The sequence below is a fragment of the Anolis sagrei genome, chromosome 1 (assembly GCF_037176765.1).
Source record: "Anolis sagrei isolate rAnoSag1 chromosome 1, rAnoSag1.mat, whole genome shotgun sequence".
In the NCBI taxonomy this organism is placed as follows: Eukaryota; Metazoa; Chordata; class Lepidosauria; order Squamata; family Dactyloidae; genus Anolis; species Anolis sagrei.
The window spans coordinates 93,103,264-93,121,510 of NC_090021.1; the positions used below are offsets into that span (position 1 = coordinate 93,103,264).

The 18,247-nt window shown below is 43.2% G+C and overlaps 1 protein-coding gene across 1 annotated transcript in view; it reads left to right on the forward strand.

The window, feature by feature from the left end:
* The first annotated feature begins 12,286 nt into the window (after positions 1–12,286).
* Positions 12,287–18,247, forward strand: part of CDK19 (cyclin dependent kinase 19) — a 114,206-nt gene continuing 108,245 nt past the window's right edge. The window contains exon 1 of the mRNA XM_060753169.2: positions 12,287–12,695. Coding sequence (XP_060609152.1) covers positions 12,568–12,695 — 128 coding nt within the window. The 5' untranslated portion in view covers positions 12,287–12,567. The remainder of the gene's footprint in view (positions 12,696–18,247) is intronic.

Consider the following 18,247-nt stretch of genomic DNA (forward strand, 5'->3'; position numbering starts at 1 on the left):
GCGGAGCACGCCGCCCGATTGGTGGGAAGCCGCCGCGGGCCCGCCCCCACCCCGCTCCTCTCTGATTGGCTCCCGGAGCTGCCCGGCAAGCGCCACGCGCCGCCTTCGTGCCGCTGGCTCTTCGCGAGGGGTGCGGAGCGCGCGACTCGCCTTCGGGAAAACGGGAGGGGGAAGGAGGCAATACGAACACTCGAGCGTCCGAACTGCCTGCCTCGGTCGCCTGGAAACGCGCGTCTGCCTCTCTCAAGGATCCGTCCTCTTGAACTCTGTGGCCAAACGGACAACTGGGACGTCTTGCTGGGTTTTCCGGAAGAGGAGGGAGCCAGAGACCCAAAGAAAAAGAAACATGGACATGCTGAAAATGAAAGGCACTGCAGACACTGGGGACAAGTCTACATAGGGACCACCAAAGGCATATATTGCTTTTATATATAGCGCGCTCTCTCTTTCTATATATACTAGCCGTCCTCTGCCAGGCGTTGCTGTGGCTCAGTCTGTGTATATGTGTTTTGTGTGTGTATATATGTGGTTTTGTACATGCATTGTAATTTTTTTTCTTTTTAAGTCTCTTCTGCTGTGTTTTTCAGTGTTTTTATGAGTGATGGTCACTCGTTGGCCTGATAGTTGTCTTGTGTCCAAATTTGTTGTCAGTTCGTCCAGTGGTTTTTGAGTTATGTTACTCCCACAAATGAACGTTACATTTTTATTTATATATATATCTGTGAAACATCCAGGGTGGGGGAAAGAACTCTTGTCTACTGGAGGCAGAGGCGGCCCTAGGTAATTTTCAACGATAAGCAAACAGTGTTTTGGCGCCCCTCCCCTCAACCAATCACTGATATTTTCTGTTCGTTGTGGGAGTCCATGTGCCATATTTGGTTCAGTTCCATCATTGGTGGAGTTCAGAATGCTCTTTGATTGTAGGAGAACTATACATCCCAGTAACTACAACTCGCATATGTCAAGGTCTATTTCCCCCCAAGAGCGCCTCAAGAGCGCCCCCGGATTTATTCTTGTCTGGAATTCCCCTGCTTTTTGAGTCTTGCTCTTTATTTACTGTTCTGATTTTAAACAAACGCGAATCAAGGAACATGAAAGGCACTGCAGACTAACTCAACCAGAGAAGTCAGCCATAGCAGAGCACCTGATGAACCAACCTGGACACAGCATAGGACCACTGACCGCATAGGGAAGCTGATGAAGAAACACAACCTACAAACTATCTATAGACCCACTAAGAAATCCAACAAATGCTACATTCAGCAAGGACAAGAGGGATCCTCTCCCCTCTGCAGGAGTCTACCGTATACTATGCAGCTACATAGGGACCACCAAACACAGCATTGCCCAAACACGAGTCAAGGAACATGGAAGGCACTGCAGACTTAACTCAACCAGAGAAGTCAGCCATAGCAGAGCACTTGATAAACCAAGCAGGACACAGCATATTATTTGAGAACACAGAAATGCTGGACCACTCTTAACAACCACCATGTCAGACTACACAGAGAAGCCATTGAAATACACAAGCATGTGGACCATTTCATCACAAAGGAGGAAACCATGAAAATGAACAAAAGTGGCTACCAGTATTTTAAAAACTCTAAAATTGGGACAGTAAATAAAGAGGAACACCCCAAAAGTAGGAGAATCCCAGACAATAATCAGGGTCAGCAAACACCTTCCAAAAAAGGATCCCACAGGCAGCAACCAGCCAGGCTTTGAAGCTGCCCGGCCATTCAAGTGCTAATCAAGGTGGCCAATTGCAACATTCTCACTTGCCTCAAACAGACAAGTTCTTTTTATCACCCTGGACCCTCCACAGATATTTACCCCCCCCCCCATTGTCTAGTTTCCAATATACCTCACAACCTCTGAGGATGCCTGTCATAGATGTGGGTGAAACATCAGGAGTGAATGCTTCTTGAACATGGCCATAGAGCCCTGAAAACTCACAGCTACCTTTAGGATTTTTTATCTGTGTTTGTGTGTGTAGATGTTTGCTAGGCTTTGAAGCTAGATGGACATTAAATCCCAATCAAGGTGGCCAATTGCGACAGCCCAGAAAACTCACAGCAACCCATGGATATAATAAATATAAGCCCATTGCCTGTGGAATTATGACTTGCGACCTGGGCTAACCTCAAGAGGGGGCCTACACTCTGCAAACTTCATTCATTAGGAAGTTTTGAGCGTGATAAATAAATAAATAAATAATACACACCCTGAAGAAGGATAGCCAAAATATCTGCTCAACGACTGCGCCCTGTCTAATCAGATTACGTGGTCACTTATACAATACTGCTATCACCAAGTTGGCTGGAATTTAACCACCAGTGAGTTTTGTCTCGGTGCATCTGCACTGTAGGATTAATAGAGTTTGACATCCCTTTAACTGCCCCGGCTCAAGTTTATGGGATCAGGGGATTTGTCCTTTTACAACAGGCATGGGCCAACTTTGGCTCTCCAGGTGTTGTGGACTACAACTCCCACAATTCTAACAGCCTACCAGTGGTGCAATGGGTTAAACCCCTTTGCTGTCATGACTGCTGACCAATAGGTCAACAGTTTGAATCCGGTGAGAACAGGTTGAGCTCCCTCTGTCAGCAGGAATTATCTGGCAGTGTCCACTTAGCCTTAGAAGTGCAACAGATTGTGTTTAACAGTGTTTCCTCCCTGTTTTTAGGAAGGCGGTCCTTCTTTGCTATTTGTATAAGCATTGTTCAGTGACCACTGCACAAAAGTCCCTGAGCCATTTGGAGGAAGATAATATTGCTGAAGAATAGACATCCTTACTGTAGTAATCCATGTAGATACAGATGTATTCTGGGCAAAAGAGAAGGAACATATAGCATATATGTGTGTGTTTTGTAAAAATACACATACATATATAGAATCAAAGAGTTGGAAGAGACCACATGGGCTATCTAGTCCAATTCCCTGTCATGCAGGAAAGGCACAATCAAAGACCCTGACAGATGGCCATCTGCCCTTTGTTTAAAAGCCTCCAGGGAAAGAGCTTCCACCACACTCTGAGGCAGAGAGTTCCACTGCTGAACCGCTCTTACGGTTCCTAATGTTCTTAATGTTCAGGTGAAATCTTCTTTCCTGTCATTTGAGCTTATTGCTCCAAGTCCTAGTTTCCAGGAGAGAAGAAAACAAGCCTGCTGCCTCTTCCTTTGACATCCTTTCACATATTTATATTTGGCTCCCATGTCTCCTCTCAACCTTCTCTTCTGCAGGCTAAACAGACCCAGCTCTTTAAGACAATCTTCACGGGGATTCATGGTCTCCAGATGTTTGATCATTTTAGCCGCCTTCCTCTGGACATCTTCCAGCTTGTCAATATTTCTTAAATTGTGGTGCCTAAAGTTAGGTATGGGCTAGACAACTGAATAGACAACAGCAAACATATCCAGTAAAAGTAAAATACAGTGAGAAGCATCCAAATAATTTTTCCTTAAATGAACAGTATAATAGGAAAGTTCTCAGGTTGATATGAGGGGAAGCAACCAAGCTTTTAGTGTCTAATTACATTAAAAGAACAATCCAAGTCTTTTTTTTAAAGTTACAGCAGGAGTTAATCCACCACCTGAGGCTATCATATTTCAGAAAGTTAAAAAAATCCTTTGCCGACCAGTACTGAAAATGCAGTACTTGACATTGACTTTGTGACGAGCCCGTTCACTTTGTACCTTGTTTTTAAAGTAGAAAATAAGTACAGAAGAGAAATCAACACCTTCTCAGACTAAAATACTGTGAATTTATTTTCCTGAAATCCAGACATTCCCATATAACTGTTACCTACAAAATGCTAGACTCCTTCAGACCTCATAAGATAAATGTGAATGAGAAGCTGAAAGCTGATATTGACAGTACTGAGGGTTGCAATATTATTTTTCCAATTAATTAGTGCCAGATAATAATGGTGGCAGATTACTTTCTGGGTACTTTATATGGAAGAAAAAAAACAAACAATGGGTGCCTAAAATATGTGCGAAGGCTATTGGTGCAGCTGTTGTAACTGGAATTGAAAAGGAGGGTGCATAAGACATATTGGGTCTCTTTTAGAGCACAATATTGGGACAGTTTCCCACATGTAACTCAACTATAAAATCCAATTCCTACATAATGGGAAATAATAATATTTCCTTTTGTGAATAAACTGCATTGAATCTCAGGCTTCAGGAACACCTGCTTCCAAACTGAAACTAAATTTCAAGTCTGACCTTGGGGAACTGGATGTAATGAGATGATCCTAGTTTGTTCTCAATCCGCAGCCTGGCCTGTGCTGTGCATATGTGAATATGTTGTAATGCAAAAGGAATTGTAGAAGATGAGACACCCAGCGTTCTCTCTAGTAAGTGTCCATAGAATTGCATTTACACAGTCACAATGATATGATCAATATTTATTTGATAAAGATGAGCACTAGAAAGAGAAACATAAAGGCATTGTAAGAAAATGCATTAAACGTCCTTTAAGATATGTATCAAATGTCTTCTTTGGGGGTGTCCTGACTTTCAAAGGATTAAATGGATATTGGGGATTAATTGGATATTGACTAGAGATAAGACCTTATTGGTCATGGCTCCCCAGTCATGGCTCCCTAGGATTACATGTCTCGCATTTAATCTTTAGCCTTAGGCATCAGATAAGGAAATATATATTTGGAGATGTTTGTGTATTTTAGTTATTTTGAAGTCACAGACTATTTTTGGTTGATCTCTTTCACTGCTGATTTAAAAAAAAATTATCTGTTAATTTAAGATTTGGATATTATTTGTATGTATTTGAACTGAAAAGTAGAATAGCAATGTTAATGAAAGAAAACTGATTAATAAAAATACAGAAACAAAACACAGAGGTGGAACGTGCCTGTAAGACTTCCAAGTCCAACTCTCCTGCTCAGTGCAGCAATTCCAAGATGAGCACCCCTAGCAGGTAGCTGTCCAGCTCCTTTTTGTAGGCATCCAGAGGAAACCTACGCATCCCTCCTTACATAGTACGTACTACTGCCTAACCTGTCTAACAATCAAAAAATATTTCTAATGTTAATTTGAAACGACCCTCCTGTAACGTAAAGCCATTACATCTGGTCTTAGTCTCTGAGGCAGTTAAAAGCAAATCTCCGTGACATCCCTGTAGATATTTAATGAACATTATAATGTCATCCCTCTGGCTTTTCTTCACAGTGCTGTGCATATGAACTCCCTCAACATTTCTTCATATATTTTGTTCTTCGTAGCTTTTGATCCTCCTTATTGACATTCTCTGTACATATGTTACAGTGGCCTAAATGTAAATTCATAGCAGAGGCATGGCACCTGCACTCTGGTCCAGAGGTTTTCTCAAATCTTTGAAGCAAGTTTGAAGACTACACAGAATTACCCCTTGTGTAAACAGGTTTTTTAATAAACTGTTTATTTTCGTTATGGTACATAACAGAAAAGCAAATCATAACAGATATAGTCAGGTAACAATATTTTTGATGTATACATGCCTATCTACCTTAGTCAATCAACCAGTTAATTTTGACATTGAGTACATATTATTATCAGTTACTGAACTTAAAACCTATAGACTTGCTATTTCTACGTTATCCACTATTTTCAGTCTAAGGTTTCTATTCAATTTTTTTCCATAATGTTCAGAGAACCAACACACAACGTATTACACACAGCAGACCATACAGAGGTAAACAGTTTTTTCAGTTGACAGGTTTTTTGGATGCTGGTCAGCATTCAAAAGTGATCTCTTCCTATTAAATGTACTTTTTAATTATCGCATGGAGCAGTTTGAAGACTCTAGCTCAGTTTCATGTAGAAATCCTCAAACAACAGACATTAGCCTCTATATATAGGCTATTAAGTCAGTACTGCATTATTGGTACTGTATTGAGCCATTTGGAAATTACTTGAGCAGGTTCCTTGTGAAAGCAGGTGAGGTCATTCCAATATACATAGTATGGATAATTTACATGATATTTACATCTATTAAGTTTGCATTTGCATCCCAGATGTTATTTTCAGATATTTCCTGTGTTTGAGCTCAACTATTTTTAAAGACTGATCTCAAGATCACAGAAACATTTATTTGGTTTATCATCAAGTTTAGGAACAAAGACAAACTACATTTGCAAAAAAAGGGCTTTAAAAAGTCAAATGGTTTTCTTCAATGTTGTGGTTTCACCTTTGGTCAATATTGTTTAGCTGTACAGCTATGCCCATCCCTTTTATGTTGTTACAGTCAATACAGGAAACTCTTACCACTATGACATTTTCTCTTTTGACTTCGGAATGCAATTCTATAAATTTCTACTGAGGTCTATGCTTTGCTGAGTTTTGTGAGATTTAATTGCAAGAAAATGTGCATTGGAATTGCAATTACAAACCTCAAAATGCTTATATTTAAAAATAAATATATCCCTTTGAATATAGTATATATAATATTTATACTTCAGCCAAAAGGGCTCCCAGAGCTTCATAGAAATTGTTGATTTTTACAATTTATAATTTTTGATTTATACCCCACCTCTCAAGTTGTTTAACATGAAACTGTTGGGTTTGGAGTTTGGTGCCATCTGTACATACACAGATAACACTCAACTTTATTACTCATTTCCACAAGATGCAAAGGATGCTGTCCTAACCCTGAACTGAGAATGAGCTGAGAATGAGGATGAACAAATTGGAATTGAATCCAGACAAGACAGATGTACTGCTGGTCAGTCATAGGGCTGATCAGGGTATTGGGCTGCAACCTCTGCTGGATGTCATCACTCTCCCCCTGAAGGCATAGGTTCGCAGTCTAGGGAGGAAACCTCCTGGACTCAGAGTTGAACCTGGAGGCCCAGGTGTTGGCGGTGGCTGGAAGGGCCTTCACACAGTTAATAATAATAATAATAATAATAGCATAATAATCCTGACCTCACAATCATGTTAAAAAACAAAGTATGTCTGCTGTGGACTCATAATAATAATAATAATTATTATTATTGTTAATAACACTGGGTGCAGTGCCTAAAGTCCTTGGCCTGCACTTAAACACAATCGGCGCTGACAAAATTACCAGCTGCCAGCTGCAGAAGGCCACTTTACTGGGATCTGCACGCATTATTTGCTGATACATCACACAGTCCTAGACACTTGGGAAGTGTCCGACGTGTGATCCAATTCAACAGCCAGCAGAGTGTCTGCTGTGGACTCATCTTGTTGTGTTTCAAATAATAATAATTTATTTGTATACCGCTCTATCTCCCCAAGGGGACTCAGGGCGGTTTCCAGCATAGGTAAAGCATTGCAATTACTGACATAAAAACATACAGAATAATCATTATAAAACAAAGGCTTCATACTATGTAACAGTCATACATATTTAAAATTAAAAGCCAGTTCAGTACTAATTTCTATTGGGCAAGTTCAGTTACCAATGGCCAGGATTCCAGAGTGGGCCTCGATAACTATGGGAGGGCTGGGCTAGTACAACAAAGTAGACTAGGGCCAGGAGAGTGGATAAAGTGCAAGCATGATCCTGCGTGATGGTCAGGATGGGACCTGGAGCTATTTATTTCCAAGGCCTGCTGCACAGATATGAGAGGGCTGGGCCAATAGGGAAACATAGGGCCGGGGAAGTGGGTAATGTGCAGAACAGGGCTCTAACTAATGGTCATTTCCAGGGCCTGTTGAATAGCTGTAATAGGGCTAATGAGGTAGCAGAGGGCCAGGTATGTGGGTAGAGTGCAGAGTGGGGATCTAACTGATGGCCAGGGTAGGACCTGGGGCTAATCACTTCCAAAAGCCTGCTGGAACCACCAGGTCTTCAGGTCCTTGTGGAAGGAGGCTAGTGATGGATCTTGTGGAAGGAGGCTAGTGACACCCACACCTTGAGAAGCCTGATCTGGCCATGGTAGTACATGCCTTAGTCACATCCATATTAGATTACTGTAACACGCTCTACATGGGGCTGCCCCATAAAAGTGTTTGGAAACAACAAAGGTCAGTGGCCAAGCTGCTTATGGGGGTGGGATATGGGGAAAGAACTCCGCTACTGCAGCTACACATGGTTCGAGCCCAGCCTACTTGAGGGACTGCATCTCTTTTTACCAGCCCACACGGGCCTTGAGATCATCAGGAGAGGCCCTTCTCTCAGTCCCACTGCTGTCACAAGTGCTGTTGATGGGAAAGAGAGAGAGGGCCTTCTCGGTGGTGATCCTGCGGCTCTGGAACTCCCTTCCCAAAGAGGTGCAATTACTGGCCTTTCACTCACAAGTTAAAACCTTTTTGTGGAATCAGGCCTTTTCTGATAACCTATAATAGGCAATGACCAGGCAGCTATTGGTAAGGCACATCACCGAAGGCTATTTTGAACTTGGCGATATTTACATGGCCTAAAAAAGTGGAGCTTCTAGGATCTTATTATAATGTTTTTTAACCTCAATGGCCTGAGGCCCAGGGAATTTTTAATGGTACGTGTTGTATTTATTATGCTTGTTAGATATGGTTTATGTAATGTGTTGTTTATCTGTTAATTTGAGCGGTGATGTTCTGCTTTCTGTGTCATGTAATTTCTGCTATTTTTTAACCATTTTTTGCCACTTCGAATCCCACCCACGGGAGAAAAGTGGGATATAAATCAATCAATCAATCAATCAATCAATCATCCATTTCTTGCCTGGAGGCTTAATACCATGCAACAGACAAGGAAAAGGGGTCAGCAGTGGGGAAGGAGATTAAGTCCAGCAGATACGACCTCCTCTTCTCTCCCTGCAAAGTCCAGCAGTGGCACCTGAAATGGAGGGAGGGCCTCTCATCAGCTACCAGGGTTTGCTTTTGAGTGGACATACATAAGGCTGCACTATACCATATTTTATTCGTGAAAAGTGTTATATAGCTGAAGTAAGGTTTGGAAGATGGTTTATCCACCTGCATTTAAGTAACAAATGCCATTGTGGCACACCAGTCTGTGTTGGGAGAAAAAGACACTTTTCTTGACCCACTTTTCTTAACCAATTCAGCCTTTTGCTCTTGTCATTTGGTCTATGTATACAGTCAGGTTCCAGGCATGTAGCCCCCCCCCCCCCCCAAATTCTGATGGTGGTCCGCGAGAAGGCCTTACTGGTGCATTATTTAAACTGCTATGTTTATTCATATCATGATCTGATCACTATACTCAATATATCCCATATGTATGGGGGTATTGGGATAACGATACAAAAGGTTTGCTAAGGTAGACCCTCTTTCACTCAGACTCAGTCCCCCGAACCAAACTCAGCCCCCTCCCCCCCGAAACAAAATCCTGACTACGGGCCTGTCAGGATCCTATATATTAAGGAAAGAATGAATACTATCGTGCCTCTATTACCACCATTTGATGTATGAGGGTTTTTTCACATTTACATTAAATGAAAATGTCTGTTACATTTCTGGAAGGAAAGGGGAAAGCATTGTGGGTCTTGTGCTTGATAACTGACACTAGTATTACATTGAGAGATTTCCATATAATGCAGATGTTATGTGTTGTTGTTGTGTCTTTAAGTTCTTTCTTACTTATGGCAGCCTTAAAGTAAACCTATCATGGAGTTTGTCTCCCCAAGGCTGAGAATGTGTGATTTGCCAAGGTCACCCAGTGGGTTTCCATAACTAAGAGGGCATTCATTTGAACCCTGGTCTCCAGTCATAGTCCAATGCTTCATCAGATTGCCTCTTATGATGTCTTGATTCATTTCTTAATGCCTTGAGAGTGACAAAGCTGAGCAGAAACTCCCAGAAAGAGATGGGGGCAAACCAGCAGAGACAATAATTATTTATCTAGGTTGATTTGGAAGTCAACAGGTTTCTCATTCAGGACACCCCCAGCATTACCCTAACATGTTTGTCCTTATGGGAAGAAAGAGAGGCCACTCTGGTGGTTTATTGCCCTCACATTGGCACCAATTTATGGTAAGAGTATGAATGAGAGGCTTGCAAGACGCCCTTCCATCACAAGCCCTGCTCGAGTCCACAGACTCAAGGCTGTGGCTTGCTTGACTGAGACAATCCATTTGTAATGTGGTTTTCCCTCTCCCCCCATTGCCTTCTATTTTAACAAGCATTATTGTGTTTTCTAGTGAGCCATGTCTTCTTGTGACATGGCCAGTCACAATTTAGTCATCATGGAAGGGTTCAGGCTTGCCTAGAGCAATAAAAGATAAAGGTAAAGGTTTCCCCTTGACCTTAAATCTAGTTGTGTCTGACTCTGGGAGGTGATGGACATCTCAATTTCAATTGTCCGTAGACACCTCCAAGGTCATGTGGCCAATGTGACTTCATGGAGCGCCGTTACATGGAGCGTCCTAGAGCAATAGGACCCATTTATTAGTCTTTTTCGTAGTCCATCGTATCCGCAGGACACTTCTCCAGCAACACATTTCAGATGACTTCATTTTCTTTCTATGAGCTTTATTCACTGATTGGACTGCAAGGTTGGCAGAAGCTGGGCATAACAGTGGGAGCTCACACCACTCCCCGGATACGAACCACCAACATTTCGGTCAGCAAGTTCAGCAGCTCAGCAGCTCAGTTTAATCCGCTACGCCAGGGGTTCTCAACCTATAACTCCCAAATGTCAAGGTCTATTTTTCCCAAACTCCATCTGTGTTCATATTTGGGCATATGGAATATTTGTGCCAAGTTTGGTCCAGATCCATCATTGTTTGAGTCCATGGTAGTCTCTGGATGTAGATGAACTACAACTCTCAAACTCAAGGTCAATGCTCACCAAGCCCTTCTAGTGTTTTCTGTTGGTCATGGGAGTCCTGTATGCCCTGGTTTGCTCAATTCTAATCATGGTATTTGATTATAGGTGAACTATAAATCCCAGCAACCACAACTCCATATCTCTCTCTCTCTATCTATGGCTGGATGGCTCTTTGTCAGGAGGACTTTGATTACATTTTCTTGCCCCGATGAAGGGAGTTGGATTGGATGGCCTTAAGCATTTTCTGATGGTCATGGGGGTTCTGTGTGGGAAGTTTGCCCCAATGCTGTCGTTTGTGGTGTTTAGAATGCTCTTTGTAGGTGAACTGTGAATCCCAGTGACTACAACTCCCAAATGTCAAGGTCTATTTCCCCCCAAACTCCACTAGTGTTCATATCTGGGCGTATTGAGTGCTTGTGCCAAGTTTGGTCCAGATCCATCATTGTTTGAGTCCACAGTGCTCTCTGAATGGAGGTGAACTACAACTCCTCCATTGCCCACCCAATCCTTCCAGTATTTTCTGTTGGTCATGGAGTTCTGTGTGCCAAGTTTGGTTCAATTCCATCGTTGATGGAGTCCAGAATGCTCTTTGATTGTAGGTGAACTATACATCCTAGCAAGTACAACTCCGAAATGACAAAATCATAATTTTTGAGTGATGGTCACTCCTTGTGTTGTGAAATGTTTTGTTGCCAAATTTGGTGTGATTTCGTTCATTGGTTCTTTTGTTTTTGAGGTACTCATTATGCACAGAGCATTTATATATATATAGATTACCTTCAAGTTATGTGTGTTCACGACGTTCGTGCCTAGACACGGGTCCCATCTGCAAGTTATCTAATGTACGTCTATGTAAACACAGATACCTCCAAACGCTGGCTTAGCATAAGGGACGCTCAACCTATCGCGATCACTGAGCAATGTCAAAGCAACCAGCCAATGGGGGGGAGGGGGGCGGGTTCAGGAATGGAGCGGAGGCCACGTGACCAGAGCCATTCTCAGAATGTTTGGGGAGGGGGAAGGGCGGGAAACACGAAGAAGCCTCGTAGCTTTACATCTAAGGAGGGAGGGAGGGAGCCTTTGCCTCTGAAAGCCCCGCCTCTTCCATTGATTGACAAGTAGCTCCGCGCTTCAGTTTCGTCCTCGAAGCGGCCTCAGTGGTCAAGCGCGAGGAGGCGGGACGAGTTTGAGCCAATGGCGACGGGCGAACGAGTGGGAGGCGGGGCCTAAGCTTGAATGACAGCTCAGGAGATAAACAAGCTGCAGCGCGAGGCTCTCCATCAATCCTGCTCGGCGGTTAAAATAATAATTATTATTATCATAATAAAAGCCCGACCCGGGTCTCGCTCCACGTTTCCCCTTCCTCCCTCCGACTCTTCCGTCGCTGCCCCGCAACGTGAAGAGTCAGCAACTTCCCAGCACCCGCTCAGGAATGACTCTGAGGGGGGTGCGCGGCGGCGGCGGCGGCAACGCGCAGGCGCGGGGAAGCCACCGCGCCGCGAGGGCCGCCGGGAATCGTAGTCCCCGTCACCCTCCACCTTCCTCGAGCGCCTGCCAGTTCTGCCTCCTCCGAGCACTACGAATCCCAGGATCCCTTGCGAGCCTGAACAGCTTGGGAAGCCCTGGTTGAAGCGGGCGGCGGAGCGAAGTGTTTCCCCCTTCATAATACACGTACAAAAACAAAAACAATATATATATTTATATACATTTCCAAAAAACCCCAAGGAAATGGTAGCCTTCGCGCTCGCCTAAGCGCCATTCCCTTCTTCCTCCTCGCCCTCCACCTCCTCGTCCTCCTCCTCCCGCGCTTTCCTTCCATGGGTGAGAGACATGGACTACGAGTTCAAATCCAAGCTGGCGGCCGAGCGCGAGCGGGTGGAGGACCTCTTCGAGTACGAGGGCTGCAAAGTCGGGAGGGGCACCTACGGGCACGTCTACAAAGCCCGGCGGAAGGACGGGTAAGGAGCAAGGCGGGCAGGGCAGGGGAGGGGAGGGGGTTACACATCAGGCACGGGCAAACTTGGGCCCTCCTGGTGTTTTGGACTTCAACTCCCACAATTCCTAGCAGCCTCGGGCCCCTTCCTTTCCCCCCTCAGCCGCTTAAGCGGCTGAGGGGGGAAAGGAAAGGGCCCGAGGCTGCTAGGAATTGTGGGAGTTGAAGTCCAAAACACCAGGAGGGCCCAAGTTTGCCCCTGCCTAATGTATATATATCTGTATATCTTTGTGTGTATGGAAGTGAGAAGAATCTCCCACTTGGAAAGGAAATACACTTCTGGAAGAGTTATCATCATGGAGAAAAGGTGTCTCCACTGAAGCTTTCACCCAATTTCTTTCAGAATCCAATTCGACAGGGACAGAAAGTGGGGTGAATAATAATAATAAAACTTTATTTATACCCGGCTACCATCTCCCCAAGGGACTCGGTGTGGCTTACATGAGGCCAAGCCCACAATACAACAATACAATACTGTGCTGTCGCACGCTGGGCCTGTGCATAAGACTGTAGACAGGACATAAATTCTGTGTGCCCAGCGGGACGCCGGGGCTGCCTCAGATTAAAGGCCCTTGGATTTCCTTAAAGCAGAGTCTTTAGATTGCTTAAAGGTTCAACAGAGTTCTTTATTAATGAAAACAAACAGGTACTTTAAAGCTTTCTTAACAGTCTATAGGCTCTTTCAATCTTGTCCACAGGGAACAGGCACTATCTTCATGACTGGTATTTTAACTAATGGGGAAATCCTTAACTTCTAATCTGGACAGTCTGTCTTTGCCCCTGCACCCGGTACCAACTGTGTCTGGCTTCCGCAAGCGACCCTTACCAAGCAGAGCTTTGTAGACTTCCAGGGAAAAAGGAGTTCAGGTTTCGGTGATGGCTGGCTGAAGTCCCTCAGCAAAGGAACTGTAGGGCTGTACAACCCCGGCCAAGCTGTGGGCTGTATATCTCCCCGGCCAAGCCGTGGGCTGTATATCTCCCTGGCCAAGCTGTAGAAGACGAAGCTTTCTACAGGAGCTCTTGGTATTATGTCCTGCATGAAAGTCTTCGCTGTGTGGACTGAACCCAAACTGGCTCCTATTCCCCCCAAAACCCAAAAGGGGGTGGGACCAGGGAACCTAACTATAATTGACAGGTGGCTTGCCCTATGATTGCAGCCAAAAGAAGTCACCTATCTACAGAGCCCCTGAAACTCAGGACTGCAACAAACATTCAATGCAAAGCAAACAAAATTGGAGCTCCTGGTACAGCTGTACCTGCACAGGAGTGAACATTTCTGAACAGGAGCACAGACACGAAAACAGGGGTCACCAAACTTTTTAAACATTCAATGCCATTAGACGTACAACACATATAGACAGACACAGAGGCAATTTAACATTCCAGCTCGGGTGTCACCGTCCACTTGTGACACCAAGTCATTGATGGAGTACTTCCTCATTCTTACGCATGCTGCTGGAAGGTTTTATGGTGTCATAAATTAGTTAAATTAGCCTCCCCACATAAAACGGTACCTAAATTTCCTACTCAATAATAATAATAATAATAATAATAATAATAATAATAATAAAACTTCATTTGTACCCCGCTACCATCTCCCCAAGGGACTCGGTGCGACTTACATGAGGCCAAGCCCACAGCACATCAATAAACAAAGGCGACAACAAATAATCAATACAAAACAGTTAAAATAAAATAAAATAAAAACTCAAAACCAAAAAAATACACAATAAGCAATAAGCAATATCAATAACATACAGCATTTAAAAACCAACAGTCTTTTGGGCTGCCTAGGTCAACAGCAAGCTTGACCGTTAATGGTCGGGAGCTCACTCCGACCCAGGCTGGCTTTGAAGTCATGACCTCTCAGTGAGTAGTGATTTAATGCATGAAGTAAAGGAGGATATCTCATGAAAAGAGAACTGAGGCAGTTATTAAGAGTTTAAGGCAGGGGTCCTCAAACTTTTTAAACAGAAGGCCAGGTCACAGTCCCTCAAACTATTGGAGGGCCGGATTATAATTTGAAAAAAGCATGAATTAATTCCTATGCACACTGTACATATCTTATTTGTAGTGCAGAAAACACATAAAAACAATACAATAATTAAAATGAAGAACAATTTAAACAAATATAAACTTATTAGTGTTTCAATAGGATGTGTGGGCCTGCTTTTGGCTCATGAGACAGGATTGTTATTGTTGTTGCTGTGTGCTTTCAAGTCGTTTCAGACTTAGGTTGACCCTGAGCTATTTTTTATTTTATTTATCATGTCAGGAGGAACCAGACAGTTTTATTACATTTTTAACAAAACAAAACAAACAAACAGACAGACAAAACACAAAGTTTGCAAGCTTGGTAGTTGATTAAATGTCCTTTGACCAGTATCTGGCCACTTGGAGTGCCTCTGGTGTTGCCGCAAGAAGGTCCTCCCTTGTGCATGTAGCAGGGCTCAGGTTGCATTGCAGCAGGTGGTCAGTGGTTTGCTCTTCTCCACACTCGCAGGGCTGGGTAAATGACCTTACCTCGGGCCTTAGTTTGAGGATCCCTGCACTAAAACAAATACCACAGAGGTGTCAACCCTTCTCTATGCTATCCAAAGCTTATTTATTTGCCCGGAATTACACTTCAAAAATATACCTGCTCTGACTGACATATAAATTCAACTTAATTATAAACCTACAGAACCCACCTCAGGACAGTAATCCAAATCAAAATCCAATTCTCACAGGGACAGAAAGTGAAGTGAAATCTTCCAAAAAGGGGCACAGGGAGCCAAACAAAAACCATTGAGGTGTTAGCCTTGGAAGTGTATTTCACTTGCCTAGTTTCCAACAGACCCCTCAACTTCTGAGGGTGCCTGCCATAGATGTGGATGAAATGACAGGAGAGAATGCTTCGCAAGCGGACAAGAGTTATTTCTCCCACCCTGGACATTCCACAGATATATAAACCCCACTTGCTTAGTTTCCAACAGACCTCACAACCTCTGAGGATGCCTGCCATAGATGTGGGCAAACGTCCACAGATATATGAACCCCACTTGCCTAGTTTCCCACAGACCTCACAACCTCAGAGGATGCCTGCCATAGATGTGGGTGAAACATCAGGAGAGAATGCTTCTGGAACATGGCTATACAGCCCAGAAAACTCACAGCAACCTTTAGGGTTTTTTTAAATCTAAGTGTGTTTGTGGGTGTAGGTGTCAGCCAGGCTTTGAAAATATATGGCCATTCAAGGCTAATCAAGGTGACTAGTTGCAACATTCACACTTGCCTCAAGCAGACAAGAGTTCTTTCTCCCACCCTGGACATTCCACAGATATATAAACCTCACTTGCCTAGTTTCCAACAGATCTCACAACCTATGAGGATGCCTGCTATAGATGTGGGTGAAACGTCAGGAGAGAATGCTTCTGGAACATAGCCATACAGCTTGGAAATTCACAGCAACCCAGTGATTCCAGCTGGTTTTCAGCTGCCCTGGAGACTAGGATGCTGAACAATGGCTTCAAAAAATAGGAAAGGAGATTCCACCTGAACATTAGGAAGAACTTCCTGACTGTGAGAGCTGTTCAGCAGTGGAAACCTCTGCCTTGGAGTGTGGTGGAGGCTCCTTCTTTGGAGACTTTTTAACAGAGGCTAGGTGGCCATCTGTTGGGAGTGCTCTGAATGTGATTTCCCTGCTTCTTGGCAAAGGGTTGGACTGGCCGGCCCACGTGGTCTCTTCCACCTCTATAATATGATGATTATATGAAAGCTGTTGACAACACTTCTGGAAGAGATATCATCATGGGGAAAAGGTGTCTCCACTGAAGCTTTCTCACTAATCCGTGTTTCCATAGCAAGCCAAATTTTTCAAAATTCTATTCTTACAGGGACAGAAAGTGAGGTGAAATCTTCTGAATAGGGGCATAGACAGCAAAACAAACACCTAAGGGATGTTTACTCTTCCCTATGCTATTCAAAGCTTATTTATATATTTATTTGGCTGGAGTTAAAACTTCAAAAATGTATCTGCTCTGACTGACATACAAATTTTACTTAAGAACAAACTTATCTTGTTTGTAATTTGGGGGCTGCCTGTGTATCATTTTTATCTTTCCTTGCTACTAAAGGCTTGTGAGTTAAACTGAAGTTATCTAGACTGGAATACATCGAATTAGAATTTCTAAATAAATGGTTTCCAACCTATGGTCTATGCACCGCCAATGGGACACGAGAACTAAAATATGGTCCACGGCCTCGCCGTTACTACACCGTTGCAATGAGAGCAACTGATCTCTCAAAATTATTTTATAATGCCAAGGCTTATTAAATATGGTTTTCTGTGGGTGAGCAGATGGCGACTGATGACTGGCATATGTTCTTTTATCAAAAACTAGTGCTGATGTAGTCTATCCAATGCAATTTTCTGAATCAGCACCCCAAATAATCAAACCAAATCTAAAGTTGACCAAAAACTGATTCGTAACCCTTTTGGTACTAATGTTGGAGAGTGGTAACTGGTCAAAGTGGTCCCTGGTCAAAAAAAGTTTGGGAACCACTGTTCTAAATTGTTTTATTTAAACTAGAAATATGTTTAAGTTACTGATTCCTGCCTGCGAACCGCAAGCAGGGATGGGGCCATCCTGGTCTCTCATGAGAGGGAGTTCTGCAGTCTGGGAGCAGCCACCGAAAAGGCCCAGTCCCTTGTTCCCACCAAATGGGTTTGAGCAGAGGGTGTGGACAGAGAGAAGGCCCTCCCCTTGTGATTATAGATATCTGACAGATTTGTGGAGAGAGAGAGAGATGATCCTTCAAATAAACTGGATCTAAACTAGCTTCTTCAAACTCATGCAAAAGGAAGGCTTAATGTACATATGTTCTCTGTGGTTGGTGTCATCATCTGGGCCTTAAAGTGTTTCCAGAATTTCCTGTGTAAGCAATCTATACACTTTCTTCAGTATTGGTTTGAAATTACATGATCAGTGTAGATGGGGACACAGTGGCTACAACAAGACCTCCATCCTGAGTTCTTGCACCTCTCACAAACCATAAAACTTCAAATTTGAGACTCTTTCTATGTGAGCAGAAACCTGTCAGAAGAGATACCTTCAGAGTTTAGGGAAAGTGAAAGGTTGTCCACTGTGAAGGGGACATTTACGTTATTTGATTATTAGGTCTGATCTGACACTTTCTAATGTAAGGTGTGTGTCAAGAATTAGTCAAAGGCCCCATCTACATGGCAATTGAATGTAACTTGAAGCTAGTTTCCTCAAATTGCGATGGGATAAAAATAAGTCAATAAATAAAAAGCTTCCTCACTTGCCTCTTCCTTGCAACTTCTACACTGTAGAATAACTCCACTTTGACACCATTTGAACTGCCATGCTTAAAACTGGCAGCCCTACCAAGCCAGTTTTAAGCATGAATTTTAAACTTTTGTCCTTTGTTTAATCTGTTTTGTGTTTTTTAAATATGTATTTTATACAAACATATTTCAATATGTATCTTTTATAGAAATACATTTTAATATGT